The sequence below is a fragment of the Nipponia nippon genome, unplaced genomic scaffold (genome assembly GCF_047370975.1).
Source record: "Nipponia nippon isolate SJK-2023a ecotype South Korea unplaced genomic scaffold, ASM4737097v1 scaffold_17, whole genome shotgun sequence".
Classification (NCBI taxonomy): Eukaryota; Metazoa; Chordata; class Aves; order Pelecaniformes; family Threskiornithidae; genus Nipponia; species Nipponia nippon.
In genome coordinates this window covers 9,252,528-9,271,433 of record NW_028262333.1, presented here as the reverse complement: position 1 = coordinate 9,271,433, position 18,906 = coordinate 9,252,528, and the positions used below count along the sequence as shown (strand labels likewise).

At 40.0% G+C, this 18,906-nt stretch overlaps 1 protein-coding gene across 6 annotated transcripts in view; it reads right to left on the bottom strand.

Moving 5' to 3' along the window:
• RAPGEF6 (Rap guanine nucleotide exchange factor 6) overlaps positions 1–18,906 on the bottom strand; it is a 137,968-nt gene that overhangs the window by 104,647 nt on the left and 14,415 nt on the right. For all 6 annotated transcript variants that reach the window (XM_087753755.1, XM_087753751.1, XM_087753756.1 and 3 more), the window contains exons 3-5: positions 5,864–5,934; positions 5,195–5,251; positions 3,794–3,877 (exon numbers count right to left, since the gene is read on the bottom strand). In XM_087753755.1, the coding sequence (XP_087609881.1) occupies positions 3,794–3,877; positions 5,195–5,251; positions 5,864–5,934 (212 nt within the window). The remainder of the gene's footprint in view (positions 1–3,793; positions 3,878–5,194; positions 5,252–5,863; positions 5,935–18,906) is intronic.

Sequence of the window (18,906 nt, the reverse complement as noted above, 5' to 3'; positions counted from 1 at the left end):
ACCAACCTCCTCTAACTGAAAAACACTAATATCCTGCCTCTCACATTTTACAAAATAACTGTTCAGTATTACCGGCAAAAGAACCCTAAAATGTACAGAAGTGCTTTAAATATGAAGTGTTTGTCAAATGCTCAGAGGACAAATATAAAATTGAAATTACCATGTCAACGTTACAAAGGGATAACTGGGGAGCGGGGGGTGTTACCACGCATACACAAGGACTGAGTTTCAAACTAGAATCCACTTGCTAACTATTGCCTGTTTTACAAAATGCCTCTGTCTACCCAGTTCTTCCAGAATGACAATTATTCAAACCTGGCTCTTGACCCTTTCAAAGCACTAGGAGGTCTCCAGATTAAAGCTTAAATTCTTGTCCTACGTAGTTATCACCTTCGTCATATTAAGGATTCTATTTTGGTCCTCATCCATTTTACCCCAGGACATCTCAAAGCCATCATCAGTCTCCGGCATCACTTTTGTGCAGATGACACCTGTCTCTAACCTCGCTCACCTCTGCTTACGTGTTGACACATTTATACCATATTCAGCAAACCAACCAGCCAGTCTTCATCTGGTGCTGGTGTCTGAGCAGCAGTAATCCTACCATAAACCTAACTGGCTGGAACGATGTCTCCATTTCCTTCAGCAATCTCAGAACACTTCAAGCATGGTTGTCTTTTAATTCCCTACACTTGCCCACCACTTTCCTGTTGTGGAGATAAAAAAAAAAAGCACAGATAAATCAGTATCCCAAACAATGTACTCTTCCATGATGCTTATTCCACTAATATCATACAGATATAGGATCATATGCTCATCAGGCATAGAGAGCATGGCATCAAGTTCTTCATCAGACAAAGATGAATTCTTTGTATGGACAAATGTCTTTCAAATCCTCTTTTCAACTCATACAATTTTTTTCCTATTACAGTAAATAATATTGCCAAAGGCGGTCAGGCATTATTTTCTAAAAATCAAAGCACAGGACCAACATCAAAACTGCAGCAAGAGATTTTGCTTAAAAAAAAACAAAAAAAAACCAAAAAAAACACAAAAAAAAACCCAAAAACCAACCACACACCAAAACACACACCCAAGCACACAAACACCAATCAATTCAGGTAATTATCTTTACTATGTTATCAACGTTGGATAGAAAGTTCTGAAAAATAAAAAACCTGTACTTCAAAGGTGATTTATACCTAATGGTATACTGTGGGTCATTACCACCGTTATAGCTTAAGCAAAAGTAAAAAAAAAAAAAAAAAAAACCAAAAACAAAAAAACCACACAACAGAAACAAACCACTTATTTTTGTTCCCTATCAAAAAGAATAGCTCTGTAATACCTGAGGCAATAAGAATGAAGGCAATGTTGCGTCTCCTTACAGACACGTATTTAAGCCTCCTTTCAGAATGACTCACATAATCAGGAACTTGGTTGGGGACAAGGAATAATGCATAACATTAAATATTACTTTAAATGCAATTAAAATGGTGCTAATTACTGTTATAAAAGAATAGTACTACATTATCCAAGGCACTGTTTCAAATGAAAATAATCTGTAGATGACTGGTGACTGTGCAGCTCCCTCAACTAAAAATGTTGTATGAGGTATTCAGACCAGGGCAAGTAACTGAAGTTTATCCCACTGTTACAGGGCACTTAAAAAAAAAAAAAGTAAATTAAAAAAAATCAAGAGAGCATTATATTTTAAATTATAAATTGAGGTTGAACAATGCAGTTGTTTAATTTGAACGAAACAGAAAGCAAACTGTGCTCTTCCTTCCCCTGTTCTCATGTCCAAGCAGCGATTCTCCTTCCTCCCCCGTGTGTGTGGCCCCAGAGTCCCAGGGAGGAAGCAAGGGGGAGAAGGAGTTCACAGGCGGCCCCAGAGTCGAAAGCATTGGGCGAAACAAAAAGGTTCAAAGATTTTCAGCATCTTTTTGCACTCCTTAACTAATTAACAATAATTGTAGTTTATCTAAGTGTACATGTGGGGTAGTTTATCTAATTGTACACGCGGGCATTTCTCCTTCAAGCCTTTAGCACATCAAAGCTCCTCTGACATTAGAATTTTGCATTTCGTCCCCCCACTGCAATGAAGATACGGACAGGGAAAAACCTGGCTATCCAGCAGAGGAGTGCATTCTCTTTCTTTTCACGTGATCTGACTACGTGAGAGGACACTACACCCCAGAAACCACACCGTGTATACTGTAACCTGCCAGCAGTTTCATCTAACAGAACTCTGTGACCCTATCACCATCTAGCAGCTATTTTTTCTCATTACCCATAATAAAACTAGCTGTAGTCTTGTGAACTAGCAACAACAGATCTGTTTTGCCCCTTTTTCTTTTTTTTTTTTAAAAAGGCACAAAAAACCTTAATGATGCTCTTAAGTGACTTATTCCTCAAGTTTAGCAAAACAATTTTATCTAGGTTTTATGCAAATATCGACTTGCCATGTCCTCTCTTCAATCACTCAAGGAACATTAAGAGTTTAACACCCAGCCTATAGTTAACCAAGAACAGAGTTGAAAAATTCAGTCCTGTATGTTCTTATTAGCACTGACCATGAAATTCAAGTATACAGAAATGTATCTGAGCTAGAGTTGACATTTTTAAGTCTATCAACTCATGGTGAACTCACACTGAGTAAAGCGCCACTGATTAATCTGAGTTTCATGAACAGCTCAGCATAGGTGCATTTGTGAAGAAAGGAAAGACATTCACGTTAAGTTGGTATCCACTCTTTATTAATCTCATTGCGCTGTGTTAGGGCTAGGAGGGAAGCAGGCCTACTCCAGCCGAGCAGCGACAGCACACCGCAGGAGCGGGAGAGGAGACCACGCTGGTGAGCACAAAGGCAGCTCGCGCTCCGGGAGTAAGCCAGCACCCCACTGCCCACAGGAGACGAGTCCGTCGCAGAACCACCACGCAGGGGGAAAGCCTTTATTTCATTTGATAAGAGGCAGCAGCACTTCTGTTAATCTCGTCAAAAACTAACCAAACTGGATACCAAGGCAAGTCTACGGGGCTTTTTTGTTTTGTTTTGTTTGTTTGGGTTTTTTGGTTTGTTTTTTTTTTTTAAATCACTCCTGCCTAGCCTAGAAGTGCAGCTTGAACACAAATAAGTAACATGCAGCTTCAAGATATAGTGAAGTAAAATTTCTGAGTGATGTACAAGGTCAAGCAGAGTATTACAGCACAGCAAGGTCCAGCTCAAGTTAAATAGCATGCTTCAGTGAAAGCACGTCACAACATTCACTCTGCTTCAGCTATGAGATGCAGTCAGACTCCTGTCATACGCTCTCTGTAACCGATGCTGCTGGCCTCTATTCTCTTCCTTCCCATAAAAATCATATACGCTATTAAATACAGCCTCCAACCAAATGGTAGAAGCTGCGTGATCTACAGTTATATTATTTGAGACAGGGAACTCTATACAAAACAGTTACACAACAGGAATTATTCAAAGGGCTCTCAATTGAGCAAGCCAACTACAAATTCTCTTACAAACTTAAAAATCCAGCCGAATGAGATTTAAAAACGATCAAGTGCAGTATTTCACACAGAAATTTCACCATGTAGAAAAAGTGAAAGGGAATTTAAATTAAATTAGCAGAACATTTCTTCCACTATCCAATGTTAGAAATACAAAATAATGAAGGAATTATTTTGAAATTGTGAAAAATTTAGAGTAACATCAACATATAAGATAGCATTTAATTTAAAAAAAGAAAAAAAAAAATCTTACCTTACCTTAAATAAAAACAACAACTTTACATACCTGCAAGGTGGTAAAAACATGGAATCCTTCATGAGCACAGATCCAGAAAGTAGTATATACCAGCATCTTGCAATAGTTTCTGAGCTGTAAGAAAAGAAAACATTGATATCTACTTTCTTCTTACAGCAACTCAAAAATATATTATCCAAAATGTTGGTGTAGTAAAATAATGATCTACCACCCCACCAATTTGGTATGTGGACAGGAAACCTAAGAACGCTACCAAGAATTAACTTTTTTTAAAATGTCTACATCCAGAATGTATCTTATACCTTACAATTTGACTTTTAATTCGATTTAAAAATGTCTTTTATTAAAATGAAATTATTAGTTTTCAGTAAAAACATTTCATTCCAATGAAAGTGTACATAAAATTACAAATACAGGAAAGTTTTTATCCTGTGCTAAAGTCGATTAGCATTTCAACATAGACAATAATATTACATGGACCTGTCAAGTCTTATGGATAAAACATGGGACTCATACATTTGAGTCCTGCTTTGCATTCCTCCACCTCTGCGCTTGCATCGCACGCACATGCGGTTTTGTCTCCCATTGTGCCACTCGACCCCAGAGGGACGGAGAGGGGATCTGCCAACCATTTCAACTTACAGCCTGTAGGTCTGCACAGAAGTTACCGTCTTTTACTGCAGTAGATTTTGCCTCTTCCTACAGTGCTGCATTGACACTTCCCAGCTACAGCCTAACATCACCTTCCTCTTTCAGCGCTCAACCCCACACACACACATCAGCCTGGTCCTGGAACAGGTCTGTGTCACACACACCCACCACATGAACTCGCAGGTTGCATCTCATTGATTTAGACTCGTGTACTGGAAGGTGTGCCTTACACAGAAAGCTAATATTGGTGTGTTTATCCTCTCACAGCTACAACCAATGCTAAAATATGAGAAAAAAGTATATCTGCCTCCCAGCAGGAACCTAAAAAGAACTCTAAGCTAAAATACTAATTCTAGTAATTTAAAAGAACAGATAGTGTTTGAGCTCCATCCCTCCTCGGCATACTCCTACAAAGCAACTGGGTTCCTGACAGTGCAGTCAGTGCCAGCTCCAGGGGAAGAGTGCCACCTACTGAGTCGTCACCACCGCTCCCACGAACAGAAGAGGTGACACTGCCTGCTTTTTGATTGATCTTGCGTGTGCACAGACAGACACACCTCTGTTGTCCGTGGGAGCCGTGCTGATAATTCATGGGCACCTCTCAAATGTCAACACTGTACTACTGTTACAACCGCCTCCTGTCAAAGCCTTTAACCAGTCTGGCCCAGCTCAAATGCTGTAAAGCCTTCTATTTACAATTACTGAAAAAGCAAGCGATATATTACAACATGCAAAACAGTGGTTTCGTTTACACAAGTCCAACAAGCGATATGTACTTACCAAAAGAGAACTTGGTTGCCCTTGTACCTCTCATAGCGGGCACTTGATGACATTATTCTGAGGGAGGAGAAGTTTAATTTCAATTTGAATCCCCAAAGATCATAAGCCATTAATCACCACATTTCAGTAGAATCACTTTAAGGCTCTAAGACCTCAAATTCAACTATTTTTTTGTTCTAAACAAAGAATGTGCTTAACCATAAAATTCAAATTATTACGGTGTTCTTCATTATCCAAATAGATAACACACAGCATGTTCTCTAAGTGTTTAAATCACTCCCACACATTGGAATTACCCATAGCAACAGAACTGAAGGAATTAAAATACTTCCAACGCACTTCTTGTGCTTTGTTGGCCTTCCATTTTATGTATTCTGAGATCATCCAAATGTCTGAAGCATTAAAAAGCTTTTGTAATCTAGAGTTAACATAGGGCACTGTCTACACAGTCCTTCGTAGACAAGTGGGAGTAAGCTCTGCCTTCGTTCTTAGCAAAGCTAATTAGTTTAGGTTCCATGCCACGTTATTGCAGTGACTTAACTCAGCAACGGACTTGGCCGATGCTCTGCCACCTCCAAGTGCGGGCAGACAAAAGCTTTGCTCATCTCCACAAAAATACATAGATACCAGTTGTGCTAAGCAACACTAACTAGCTCCATAGTACTTTACCTTAGCTGATGCTCCCTGAAATGTGAGAGTATGTCCAGTCCATGAAGGAAAGAATAGATAGCATTTAAGTCCTAAAAAGAAAGAAAGAAAGAAAGAAAAAAAAAGAGGCATGAGCAACTTCATTCACAGCATCTAATCACTTCAGCATTACATTCACAGATTCTGCAATAAGTTACACAGACTTATGAGACGTAATTCTAGAGACAAAGCCCAAATTAGTAGACAGGTCAGGACACATGCAGGCTTTAAGAACCCTGTCCACACTTAAGCTGTGGAAGTGAAAAGAGTGAAGATCAACTGATGCATAAACACTTACCTGAAAAAGATTTATTAAAAATATCTCTGAAAATATTATTTACATAAATGGATACAGCAGCAAGCAACATGTGGAATAAATCAAATAGGACAGTCCTATTCATCCAAGGTCAAAAATTGTCGAAACCTTGTAACACCTCTTTAAAGAGGGAATTTTGCAAAATTAGTTTGCTAATAGCAATGAACCGTAGCGAAAACCTAAACCACATAGTCTAGCCACTATATATGGTGCAGAGAACCACAGTACTTTTTCGTAGTGAAAGTGTTATGTTTAAAGAGACAAAGCTATTTCATGCCAACCTCGGATCTAGCTGGTAGCCCTGCTACAAACTCCCCTCCAACCTACTGCCTCTCTAACTCAGTCCAGTCCCTGACCAGAGGGCAACATTAGAAGTTACCCCAAAATACTCTTTGGCAAAGATGAAGACAATGGAGTTTTAGGTTTGTCTCCCACCTCCTCCTACCAAAACTCAGCATCACATCAGTGCCATCCATGAGCAACCACAGAAGCAAACATCTTTTTTGAAGCAACAATATTAAAATATGATGATTATTTCACTTTAAAAATTGGACTTTACATAGAAGCTGTAATTAGGAAATACAGCTGTTCAAACTTCTCACTACACAGAACCCTCTTCAGTCACAAAAATATCTGTGCTGATGGTGCAGACCACATGCTAGGGAAAAGCTCACTAGCGCTATTCATCATTTAATTTACTATCCTGAACAGGTGGGCTGTTAGCATTAAATACATGCACAACAAAATCATTATATACCACATAGCAGTTTCTCCAGCTTGGCCTTGGAAAATATGTTCTGAATTTTCAAGTGCTGCATTTATACAGTGTTTACAAAAGATAAATCAATATGAACGCTAGCCTCAGCATTTACAATGGATTTACTTTAGAAAAGTTCTTTGGCTTAATAGTCAATGTTTAGAAATACAACAGATATAGACTGTTATATCAAATGAAAGGTCATATGTAATTGCAGGCCATGTAAAACCAATAAAACTCTTGATTTTTTTTTTAAATATCATTACCAAAGCCCATAAAAATTAAACAGAAGGCCTGAATGCTTAACACATATATTTATAAAGTACCCTTTTCACACAGTCCAATCTCATTTTAATCCTCTGGCTGTGAATTGCCACAAACTCGATTTTCTTAGTGAAACGCCCAAGAACACTAGCTATGACTCAGACTCCAAACACACCACTTGCTTGTGGTGATCAAGCCTGAACACCAAAGGTGGTAAGAGACGGTTACCCAGCAGCCAGAGGGTCACTCGAGGTATCGGACCAGTTCAGTTATTGAGCTCTCCCCCTTTCTGAGCAGGGAACTGCCTTGACTTCACCACCAGAAAACGTTAGGCACAGGAATGCGGCAACAATATCCTCCGACCATATAGTAGTTAGTAGTATCCTGGTAGTTAAAGAATTTATGGAAAAATTGAAATAAACCCCCTTGTGCTCCACATTCTTCCTCCTCCGCCTAGCATCCCGCAAGAGCACTCAGGCAGGCAGGTAAAGGAAGGACAAGCAGCAGATGCTCTCAGCTCCTGTTGAAGCTGGGCCACCAGGCAGCTGGGGGGAGTTAGTATTTGGTGTTACAATTAAAGCTAAATTTTTCAGTCTTCATAACTCATTGTGTCTATATATGCTTTCCTACATTTTCCAATGTTTTTCTACATAATTGAGACTAAGATATAACAATGTCTTCAACATAGGTTTTAGATAAGCAGTTCTATCATCATGAGTTACAGAACATTGTAAGCAGAACAAAAGCTTATGTTCGTGTTTAATCACAAAGTTTTTAAATCGTACATATGAAAAATGACCACATCCTTACTTGAGAATTACTCTCTACAACTCCACAGAGCACAGCCCCTTATAGCAGGTTAATTCAGCATGGGCTGCCTCCTGCACTCCACCTGCAGCCAAACAGGATAACTGTACTGAGCCACCACGCTTACTTAGGAGCTGGATGAATAAACAGTTTGTAAATTAAAGAGAAAAACATTTGCTTAAAGGGATTCATGCCTGGGAAGCATCCCTCAGCTCAGACTTCGGCTCTTGAGATGTGCAGCAGCAGAGAAAACAGCTGAGCCAGAGCACAGCACAGAAAAGGGAAGGCAAAGCTTCCTATTCCCTCAGCACAGCAGAAGGCATTTAACTTAAGCTGGACAGTATTACTGCTTTCATGTTGATAAATGAAATAAGAAACATATTGTTCCCTACCCAGCCAGGTGCCATTTCAACAAGCTATACATTAGCTATTCATGCATCAGCTTCTACAGGTGGTTTTAAATCAGGGTCTATAACACACTCTATAAAAATAACTGACTTTTAAAGCAATCACCTCTCCTAATTAAGGAGAGCAGGTGATTTTGTCAGGTGCCACTGAGCACAAGAGCTAACTCAGAGATCACGTCTCCCAGGAAGGTCTGTGGGCTGCATCTTCCCTCCGCTGCGCCGAATGTACCGATCCAATGCGTTCTACACGTCTTGGTGAAATAATGCTTTTTTTTGTCTGTTTAAAGAGATTCTTTACAGACAGCCAGGTGAAATTCCTCCTCTCCCTCACAGGCCACTTCAAAGTCTAACAAGGGAGGTTATGTGCAGCTAATCTAGCCCCGTTTTTCCTGATAACATGACAATTTTTTATCAGTCATACTTTGCAAAGCTTTTGCCGTTACTCCTATCTCATGTAAGGATAAGTGCTTATAATAGCACTGAAATAACATTTGAGAGACTACATTTAGAGGCTTGTTTTATATTTTAGCAGGCGAGGAACATGATTTTAACCCCAGCGCAGCGGAGGCGGCAAGCGGCCGGTGATGGGCCGGTGCTGTGGCCACCTCGTGGACGGACGCTGCCAGCCCGGCTGTGCTGCGCACCCAAAAAATCCTCCATCGGAGACAAAAGCGTTCATTTCTCTAATTCAAGGTTTATAAAACTGAAAATAGGATTAGAAGCTGTTATTTTTAGAAACAGATTTACGTTGCTACACCAGTTATAAACAGCAGCCAAACACATAACCACAGTACAAAGGGTAAAGATTATTTTCACAGATACCCACTATGAAGAGAAAGGGCTATAAAAGGACGATGCCAAAGGGCAACAATCAGCACTACAACAGCGGAACACAAAGTATTTGCTGAAAAGTTACAGACCCTTTCCGTACCCTTCCCTATCATCTCTTGACATACTTCTTTCTGCCAAAATCCAACCAAAAGACAATTATTGATGAAAAACAATTTCTCCGCATGCTCTAAACTAGGGACCAAGGTCAAAATTCTTTTATTTTATAATCTTTATCTTCAGAGCTTTTCATCAGCTAATAATAGCTGAAACTAAAGCACAGTATCTACCTTCAAATGGTGTGCCCACACATATTATTCAATCTTTGACAGAAAACTACCTTGCCTAGGTTAAGGAGAAATTAACTCACGTTTTCTATCCAACCAGCTAAAAACGCAGCTCTGGTGAGCCAAGGGAAGGAGGGGAACTGGGCAAAGAGCGGAGGGAAGCAGACAGGAGTTGTTAATCTTGCTAGGAAGGAGGCTTTCTAGACTACAGAGAGCCAAAACATGAACACTGTGACTACAATGATCCTGCACAAAGCTGCCTGGGATGGCTTATTTTCTTTGCCTCCAGTTCTCACAGCACTGAGTTCACGAGCAGAGGTGTGCTCAGCTGCTACCTCTGTTTAAAAAGCAGAGGGCATCTGTTTCTTCATATTCTTCACGTGAAAGAATACACTGTATAAAAAGGCGTGCATTTAAGCACGAGTGCAGAAACCAAGGGATCACTCTGCAGACAGCACCGTTATCACCAAACCTGGCCACAAGGAAAGCACGGCCCAGCAGCGATACGCCAGCAGCCCCCAGCTCCATTCAGCAGCAGCTTTTATCACCCCTGACACCACATCCTTCCAACAAAAACCTTAACCAGCTGCTAAACCAAGGGCGGTGTAAAAACACCGAGATTTTATTAACAATGTAATGTTATATAAATCAGCTTTCTTATGTTATCATAACATCCTCATTCCGATACACTATGAAGTGAGCCACTTGAATAACTAGACCACTTCTCATTTTCCCTGCCAGATGCTAACTCACATAATTACCACAAGATGCCATAACTGTAGAATAAGGGAAAATAAAAGCAGCACCAGTGGCATCAACTGAAAACTCATCACATAAAAGCAAACCAGATAACTACTACCATCACTCATTTACCCCAAAACACTTTTATTTGGAAGTAATTTACTACTTCCAATTTTTACAAGGATGGTGAAATATTAATTTCTTAGTTGCTAAGATGTAACTTTCAAAAATAAAGAAATAAATAAAAGTCAGCCAAAAAAGTCATCATGAGAATATAATCAAACCTCAAAATTGGTGGAGAAGTGGTGATCATCCTTAGTTTCGTTATCAGCATCTTTTTTAAAATACGACCGAGATCTGGATGCTTCTGAAGAAGCACGATAGTGCAGAAGCACCAAGCGCTGCTGGGAGTGATCCTCTCCCCCCACGGCCACCTCTACTTCAGCAGCACGCCAAGCAATACAGCGGCCTGTGTACCCTTTTATTGATCCAGGAAACTTGTTGAAGCATAGATTACCAGTGTCCTAAGGCTAAAGTGATTTACACAGCCGCCTCTGAAGTTTATTTAAGCTAACTTTTAACAATTTAATGTCCCCCCTCAATAAAAAGTTTGTCCCTGCCTCTCTGTCGCCTCAGCTGATGAGCAAAGTTTGAGAGTTTGTATCGTTTCCTTCTGCTTCACTCTTTTCTCTCCCCATCTTTTGCCTTTAATCGAGAAAGCAGCTTTACAAAGCTTGGAATCAAGGATCCAACGGAACAACGGTGGTCTCAAGTATGGAGTTCTGAACATGAAGTTTTCCAATCAACCAGCAACAACAAATCCAGCCAGTACAACTGTAATTCACGTGAACCATATTGATATGCTCTAAGTCCGCAATAAGGCCCTAGACAAATTCCCCTGCAGTGTTAAAAGTGGGCAAAAGCAGAGTAATGCTCTGGAATGAGGATGAAATGATTGCATCAAGAGCAACTTTGCTCTTGATAAACATAAAATGAAAATCTGATGCTTTACTTGACATGACCCCAGCCAGGTGTTCTAGTAACACATGATTATTTTGAAACACTGAGCAGGAAATCTGTCCTATTTCTAAGGAAAACAGAGTAAACTGTTCCAAAATGACCTCATAGTTGCAAATTCTGATAAATCTCACAAAGAGCCATCCTCAGCGACTGCACTGAGGTATCAGGGAAGCTGAGAAAACCATAAATCCCCACAGATTCCCTTCAGCACTGGCTGCTACGTTACGCGCTTCGTGTCGTATGAAAAGCTGTATCCAGCCATGGCTGCACTGCACTGACCGCAGGAGATCTGCTCGCTGCAGTGGAGCTGGGACTCAATGACCCAGTAGACTCCTTCCAGCTCCTGGATCCTGATGGGCTTGGACTTCATAGATGCCCTAGATCTGCACTGAACAATAAATTAGGGGTCGCAAAGAACGCAGACTAGCGGGTATTACTGTGTCAGTCCACAGTTTTGCACAGGGAATGAGAAAAGAGCAGAAACTTGCACAGCAGTACCAGCACTTCAAAGCCACACATAAGAAACAGCTGTGTCAGCAAGTTCCAGACAGATTGCTCTCACATGCAAACCTGTCCCAAAGAGCTACGCAAAACCTGTCTCTCAATTCCACCCCAAACACATTAAATTCCTGTTGCAAGAACATATGCTTGGCTCACTCGAGGCTCCCCACACCCAACCCACGCGGGCTGCCAAGCCACCCAGGATTCCCTGGTTCACACACAAGAACCTGCTTCTTACGGAAGCGCAAAGGATGGCTGATGGGATTTTGCATTCGTGCTTTTTCCAAGGTAAGACAAGACAGTTGCCAGGATGCATATTTTATATGCTTCAGAGCAAACGAAAACGTTAGTATCTTCTAAAGATCTGTTACAGCTTCAGCTGTATTATAGATAATATACATTAAAAGACACACATTTCTGCCTTTGAAACAACAGTTAAGCCATCTGGTAACAGCTTCCCAAATTCCACTGACATTCAAGACGACCATCGGGTACGAAATCTTCCAGGGAAGGAAGCTGCATGGTTGAAAGCTGTCACAACCTCCCTATTTGTTTGTTAGAGAGAGCTGCTTCTTTCTCTTCAGTGCTCTGACCAGACAGCGCCAAGCGGGAAGCAAGGCTGGAAACAAACTTCAGCAGAATCAAGCACCCACCTGGTATCAGGACAAGGATTTTAACACGCTCTTGGACAGTGGCTGAATTTCTCTGTATTAAATTTGTTATTTAAAGTGCCTAGATTTCAGTAAAGCAAACAGAAGTAATTCTTGGAGCATGGAGACCAGGTTGTGTAAGCTGTAAATAGGAGTCTTTCCTCCAGCCTGCTGCCATTACTTGCTTCACAGTGATTCAGCAGGCTCCTTATACAGACTGAATGCATCTTTTATTAGGAATCCTGTCAGGCTCGATAAAGACTTTGTCACCCTTAGGGGGGTGTATCTGAAGAGAGGAAATGTTACTCAGCACGGTTTATGGTTTTCATTGCTTCCCTTCCTGTTACTTCATCGAAGGCTGGAATCTGCACTGTTTCCTTTATTCCCTGTTTAAGGCCAATTGTAAAAATAGTACTCCCAAATTCTTTCCTGATAATGTAATACCAGAAATAAAAATACAGAAACATGCTTAAGTACTCTGATCCACGTTTTACATATTCAGATATCGATACAGCAAATTCACCAGCCTTAGCGATGCTGGTTCAAGGAGCCCAACCTACACACCCAAAGCCGGATGATACACACCATCAGCTACCCCTGAAATTTGCAAGGGGAGCGGTCAACTACATTTAAACGTGAGTACCAGAGCGTACAGTCCCTTAACTAAAATGAAGATGATGCGATGAACCAGAAAGCAACTCCTCCACCTTAATTATTTACTCTCCCTGTTAAGTGGCATAAACATTTGACTTCAATGAAAGTGCAAGCAGTGCAAAAGAACATCTCAGGACTCTTCGAGGAACAATTCCCTTAAAAGTTTCCTCCTATTTAGCTGGAGGCCATTTAAAAAAAAAAAAAAAAAAAAAGATGATTTAAATACAAGCATTGAGGCACTATTAGGGAGGAGAATGGATGGATTAGTCAGTCAGATGAATGAAAATATTCTCCAAAGACTTTAACAAAATATCTTGCAGAGAATGACATAGTTTAAGTAGCACTCATAAGGAATGAAGCATCATCATGCCATGTAAGAAATACCACCAATGCAAAAAGCCTAATTAAAGTACTGCTGCTAGCATGTTTTATGAGAAAACTCCTGCATGATCTTAAATCACTGCCTGAGACTGCACCCAATAACATTTGTATAAAATAAACTGGTTCAGCCACTTCAGAGCCATATTCTGTTATTCAGAAAAAAATAGCATGTATTCCATAAAGAAGTTTTCCATCTCTGGTAACAGGTGACTGTTTTCTGGCCTCAAGTGCCAGTCTACTCGCTATAGGCATTTTCAGCAATGCTGAGTTTTTCTAGGACCTTGCTAAAAACCGTAATTGATTTTGTAACACAGGATCACTACATCTGATCCGTTGAACAGCTTCAAACGACCAAGAACTTGATTTCTTAGAATTACAGTCTTTCATATGTCCACAACCTCCTGGCGCACGTCACCATCAGACAGCTATGAACCATATTATGACCATGATACAGGACTCCTGCCTAAACTCTAAACTTTACATTTACCCACATAGATGACAGAAACTGTTTTTTCCAAATGAGGAAATGTCAGTCTAGTTATTATAGTATCTTTACACAGGAGAAGACAGATAAAAATGGACTTCATTTCACTCTTCTGTAAATCCAGGAAGCAATTACAATTGACAGCATCAGTTAATAACAGTATAGCCACAAATAGGAAACTAAAATGTGGCTTTTGTTTTTTGCAGGCTGTCAGAAGTAACATTTGCACGCTTGGATTTTTATCTTTTCTTTTTCCTGCAGAAGTAGCAAGTCTCTCAATGGGGCTAATACAGTTTCCTTATATATTATTTCCTTATAACATGCACACAGGGCTATAGGCACAGACTTAAAAATTACATTCCACTCCTAGGAATAGAGGTATCCTCAATAAAATTTGAAAAAGCCAGATCTTTTTTAAGAATAGAGGCCCTAGAACCACTATTACAGTTTATTTACAGACTGAAAGTACCTCCATTCAGCAGAATACTTCTCAAAGGAAAAGCAAAGTATTTCTACATGAAAATAAAAGTTTCTCTACTCGCCAGTAGCTCCCCACACCCAATACAGATAAACACCTTGCACCTAAAACCCCTAGACTATGTTGATATAAGACTTTGGTAGAAAGAAAAAACATTTAAAGGCATGAGGGAGGGGAAATTTTATATTATTTTTACTGCTGTTTCATCACACTGAGTCAGCACTTCTGGAACCCTGACTTCTCCAGAGAAAAAACTTCCTTTGGAAAAGCTGATTTTGCAGAGTGAAATACCAAGGGCCCTGAACTGGAGAGATGGGAACATCAAATGTCACTGCTTCAAAGCAAGCAGCTTACGGAGAGTTTTGAATATCTGAAGCACAGTTCAGCCCTTATCAGGGTTCAGAACAAAAGTACAACTATGAAAAGGTATCTTCAAGTAAAACATTACCATAAAGTTCCCAGACACTCCTTACTTAGTTTTAAATTATCTTTCAGACTTATATGCTGACAACAGAAAACCGAAAGCAAGCTGCCTTAAAAACACTGAGCTCCTAGAGTTCAACAGGATGGGAAGCTCCAAATATCTAAAATTAATCTCAGTGCTTACATCTATCGAAGATCAGGATTTTATACCAAACATTTTTCAGTAAGAGATCAAAGACTGTAGAAGTAGCCTCCTTACCCAGGCTCTTGAAAAGTCACCCAAAAATCAACATGCAAAACGGGCAATTTCAGGCTTCTAGCTCAATCAACGCTTTGCTAATCAAGCAGCTGACTACTTGTCAAGACTAACAATCTCCTTTACAGAGGACAAGCATCCATCAAACAGCAATATTTCGGTTAAATCTTTTTTGTCGTAACTCCAAAAAACATCAGCTTGCCTGACTCACAAAGAAACTCCCTGCTCTTTTAAAAGAGCCAGGCAAGAAAGTACCAACATCTGAAATTTCCTTTTAAGAAAAAAAGGAATCATGGTAGGAAAGGTCAGAACACCGAAACACTAAGAAAAAAGGTAGATTGTTATTTAATAAGAAATTTGGTACAGGAACCTGGGGGTGAGGAGAGAGGAGGTGGAGGATGAAATCCAAAAGGTCAATTCTATGCTTATCAGTAATGACAACGTGGGAGTATGTCTGTACGCAACTTAGTAGTGCTGAATGTCTGAGTTCATTACCTATTTATGACTTTCCTCTTATTGCAGAGAGTGCTCTAGTTTTCCTTCTCTTTCCTCCCTCTTGGACTACAGCTCCATGCTACTAATGGAGATTCAAAGTACTTTTTTACTGAAACATAATCCTGTTAACTCTAACCGAGCTCCTATTCTAAAAGACTAGCTCCAGGAGAGGTGCTGCAGGAAGGGACAGAGGCAATGCTGTCTACCCAAACACTAACTGGTCCCACGGACACAGCAAGGAAGAATGAGCTACACACAACAAGATAGGTAGACAGATAAACAGGCAGACAGACAGCAAATAATAATACATACAAAGACAGACAGGAAGATGTGCTATTCTGAAAACCATTACTGCCTGCTTCCCCCCCACCAAATAAAGCACTAAGGAACCACTGTTTCACGTTTAGCACGCAAACACACTACATGGGAAGGATTTTCCTCACTCATTTTCATCATGCTTTGCCCAACATGCCTTTGCAGCCAGCAAACCTTACTATCAAGGTCCCGTAACTACAGCTCCTGTTCAACAGGTATCTCAAGCAGAGAAAGACTAACAGAATAACACTTTACTGCAGTTTGTTTCCACCATATTAATCGTCAGATTTTTACACAAATGGATAAGAATATTGTTATTTTTATAATGGCACATTTATGATTTTGCAGTATATAATTTCATATTTGTTTGTGAATTCAAGCAAGCAAAGATCATGCCTGTCAGGAAATTAAGTCCTGCTTAATAAATAACAGCGAAGGCAAAATGAGATGTCTTATCAATATTGTAACTTAAGTCAGCCACTCAGTATTTAGGTAACGGAGAAGAATACAGCTCTACAAACTGTCTCAGAACGTTTTGGTGCATAAGTAAAACGTTAGTCACGGCACTGCTTCCAACTAAAATATTCTGTGTTTTCATTCAGTGTTGATGACAATGCACCAGCACATTAGAAAAAACATGAGCATGAGAAGATTATAATTGGAGAATAAAATATCACACAAAAGTAAAGCTCTCCTACAACCTTTTTCAATAAAACCACTGGAGGAAAAAAGAAAAATCAAGCTCCCGCTATTTTATTCCCATAATAATGCCATTATGAACTACGAAGGAATTACTGTAGAGGACAACAGCAATATGTTTATCGGTAATTCCTCCTGCATCCTGGTATTAGGGTACGCAAGCACTACCAAACAGCAATCCAGGAAAGTTACTGTAATTTACAGTAGGCTATATCCCTTAGAGAAGTTGTAAGTTATCTCAATGCAGATTCCCACAATTAAATTCTACTGCTGTCACAACTACTACAATATCCTCTCACACACAGAGAAATACCAACATGCCTGTGTACATGTGTATCCATATATTGGCAAACATACACATATCCCTCACCAAACAGAAAAGTGTAATCAGTAGCTGTTCACATCTCTGCTTATAAGAAAAAAAAAAGCCAGATTTACCCTACTGCTACATTTGAATGCAAAGCACCACAGCAAAATTCTGAAAACTGACACTCTGCCACTGTTTTAAGATCTACTTTTGTATTTCTCAACAATACCTGTGCCATAAACCACAAAGAAGCTTATGGATCCAAACTGAGGATTTATATTCTATGTATACATATTCACATATCCAGGTTAACAGGTTTCAAGTTTGAAATCAAATCAACATAAATATCAGAGCTACAGATACCTGTGCACTTCCCTAGTAATTACAATTGATCATTGATGCATAATGTTACAAAAGGGAATAATTCTAATTAAGAAAACTAACAGCTTCAACAGTAGGAGAAGCAACAAACAAGTATACTGTCAGGGACAGAATCAACCCCGAGATAATATTGTTACTCGGGAATTTCTAGCTCCAAATCCTGCAGCCTACCCACCAGGCACCCAGCTTCCCAAAGTCCAACAAACTTCATACTAACGTTCACAGAGTTACAGACAAGATGCAGAGCAACTGCCTTCTTCACCTCCGTACTAAATCAAACAGGTACTAATTGATTACACGTGAGACATGGGCTACTTCGGTTGGGTTGTAGTATATGGGATGATTTGGAAACTCTTCTCCAACCAACCATTCCATCCTTAGAGAGACCCAAAACTTCAGAAGCTATAACTACCTTTGAATACAAACCCAAACCAAGCCAATCTCAACTTTCTCATTCCTATGAAACCATGATCAACACTAATTTGTAATGCAACGTGCCAGAGATTCCTCCAACACTTCACTCTTCCAGTGTTATTCAACAACAGCCTCTGTGGAGGTATAACAAACCCACTTTTAAACAAATCGGCATTTCATCTAAAAAGACGACTTCTGCTTTCAGACAGCCAGATTAGAATTATTCAGTAAAGATGGGGGGGGACACAAAAAACCAAAAACAAATAGTAAACTTAATCTCAGTATCAAACGTAGGTTTATAAGCAGCAACACAATGCATTAGTTTAAGACTCAGGCTTTTGACTCACCGGCTCACATTGAAGGACACAATTCGTACAGGGTGATGAAAGGCAAAGGCCGGACCCAGCAGCAGAATGCTGCAATCAAAGATTACAACACCACGATCTCTGGACAGACATGCTTGTGACTTGGAGAACATACATCCTAGACCACAGCCCACCCCCCCCAGGAGAAATGGAAGGATACAGTATTGCAGTTCAGACATTTTACACAATAATACTGAAAATTAAGACAACTCTGCTGTATGTTTTCTTGAAAAGCAGTGCATTTAGAGTGTATTAGCCTCTCATTCAAGTAGCTAGTCTACTGCAGTACTTACTAGGTGCACGCTGTGCCCAAGTGTCAGAAGGAGGGGAAGACCTGTTATCTAAAGCTTCTCACTTCATTACATAAGCATTCATGACTGCAAGAGCTACCTAATTATTTCAGATAAAAATACATAAAAGAAATGTTTGACTAGAGCTTGGGAAAAATCAAAGCAATATTACTGTTCACAATACTAAACTCTGAGCTCCATGGCCTCTGAATTCTACCTAGCCAGATTTGCTGGATTTGAGAGACCTAAACCACTTAGTTAGAATAACTACAAGGGAGATTCTCAGCTTTTCTTAAAAACGTGGTTGTGATCAACTCTGGTTATGCAGCATCTGTTAACTATAGGTCTGCTACACTCCATAATCCCCTTCTTTTAGCTAATGTGTACGGGGGGGAACAAAACAAAGCACAGTTCCTCTCGTGAGCTGTGAACTCCGCCCAAACATGCAACCCAATGGCACAGGAATCAGGCTGACATGGTAGGCTAGCACAGACACGCAAGCTAA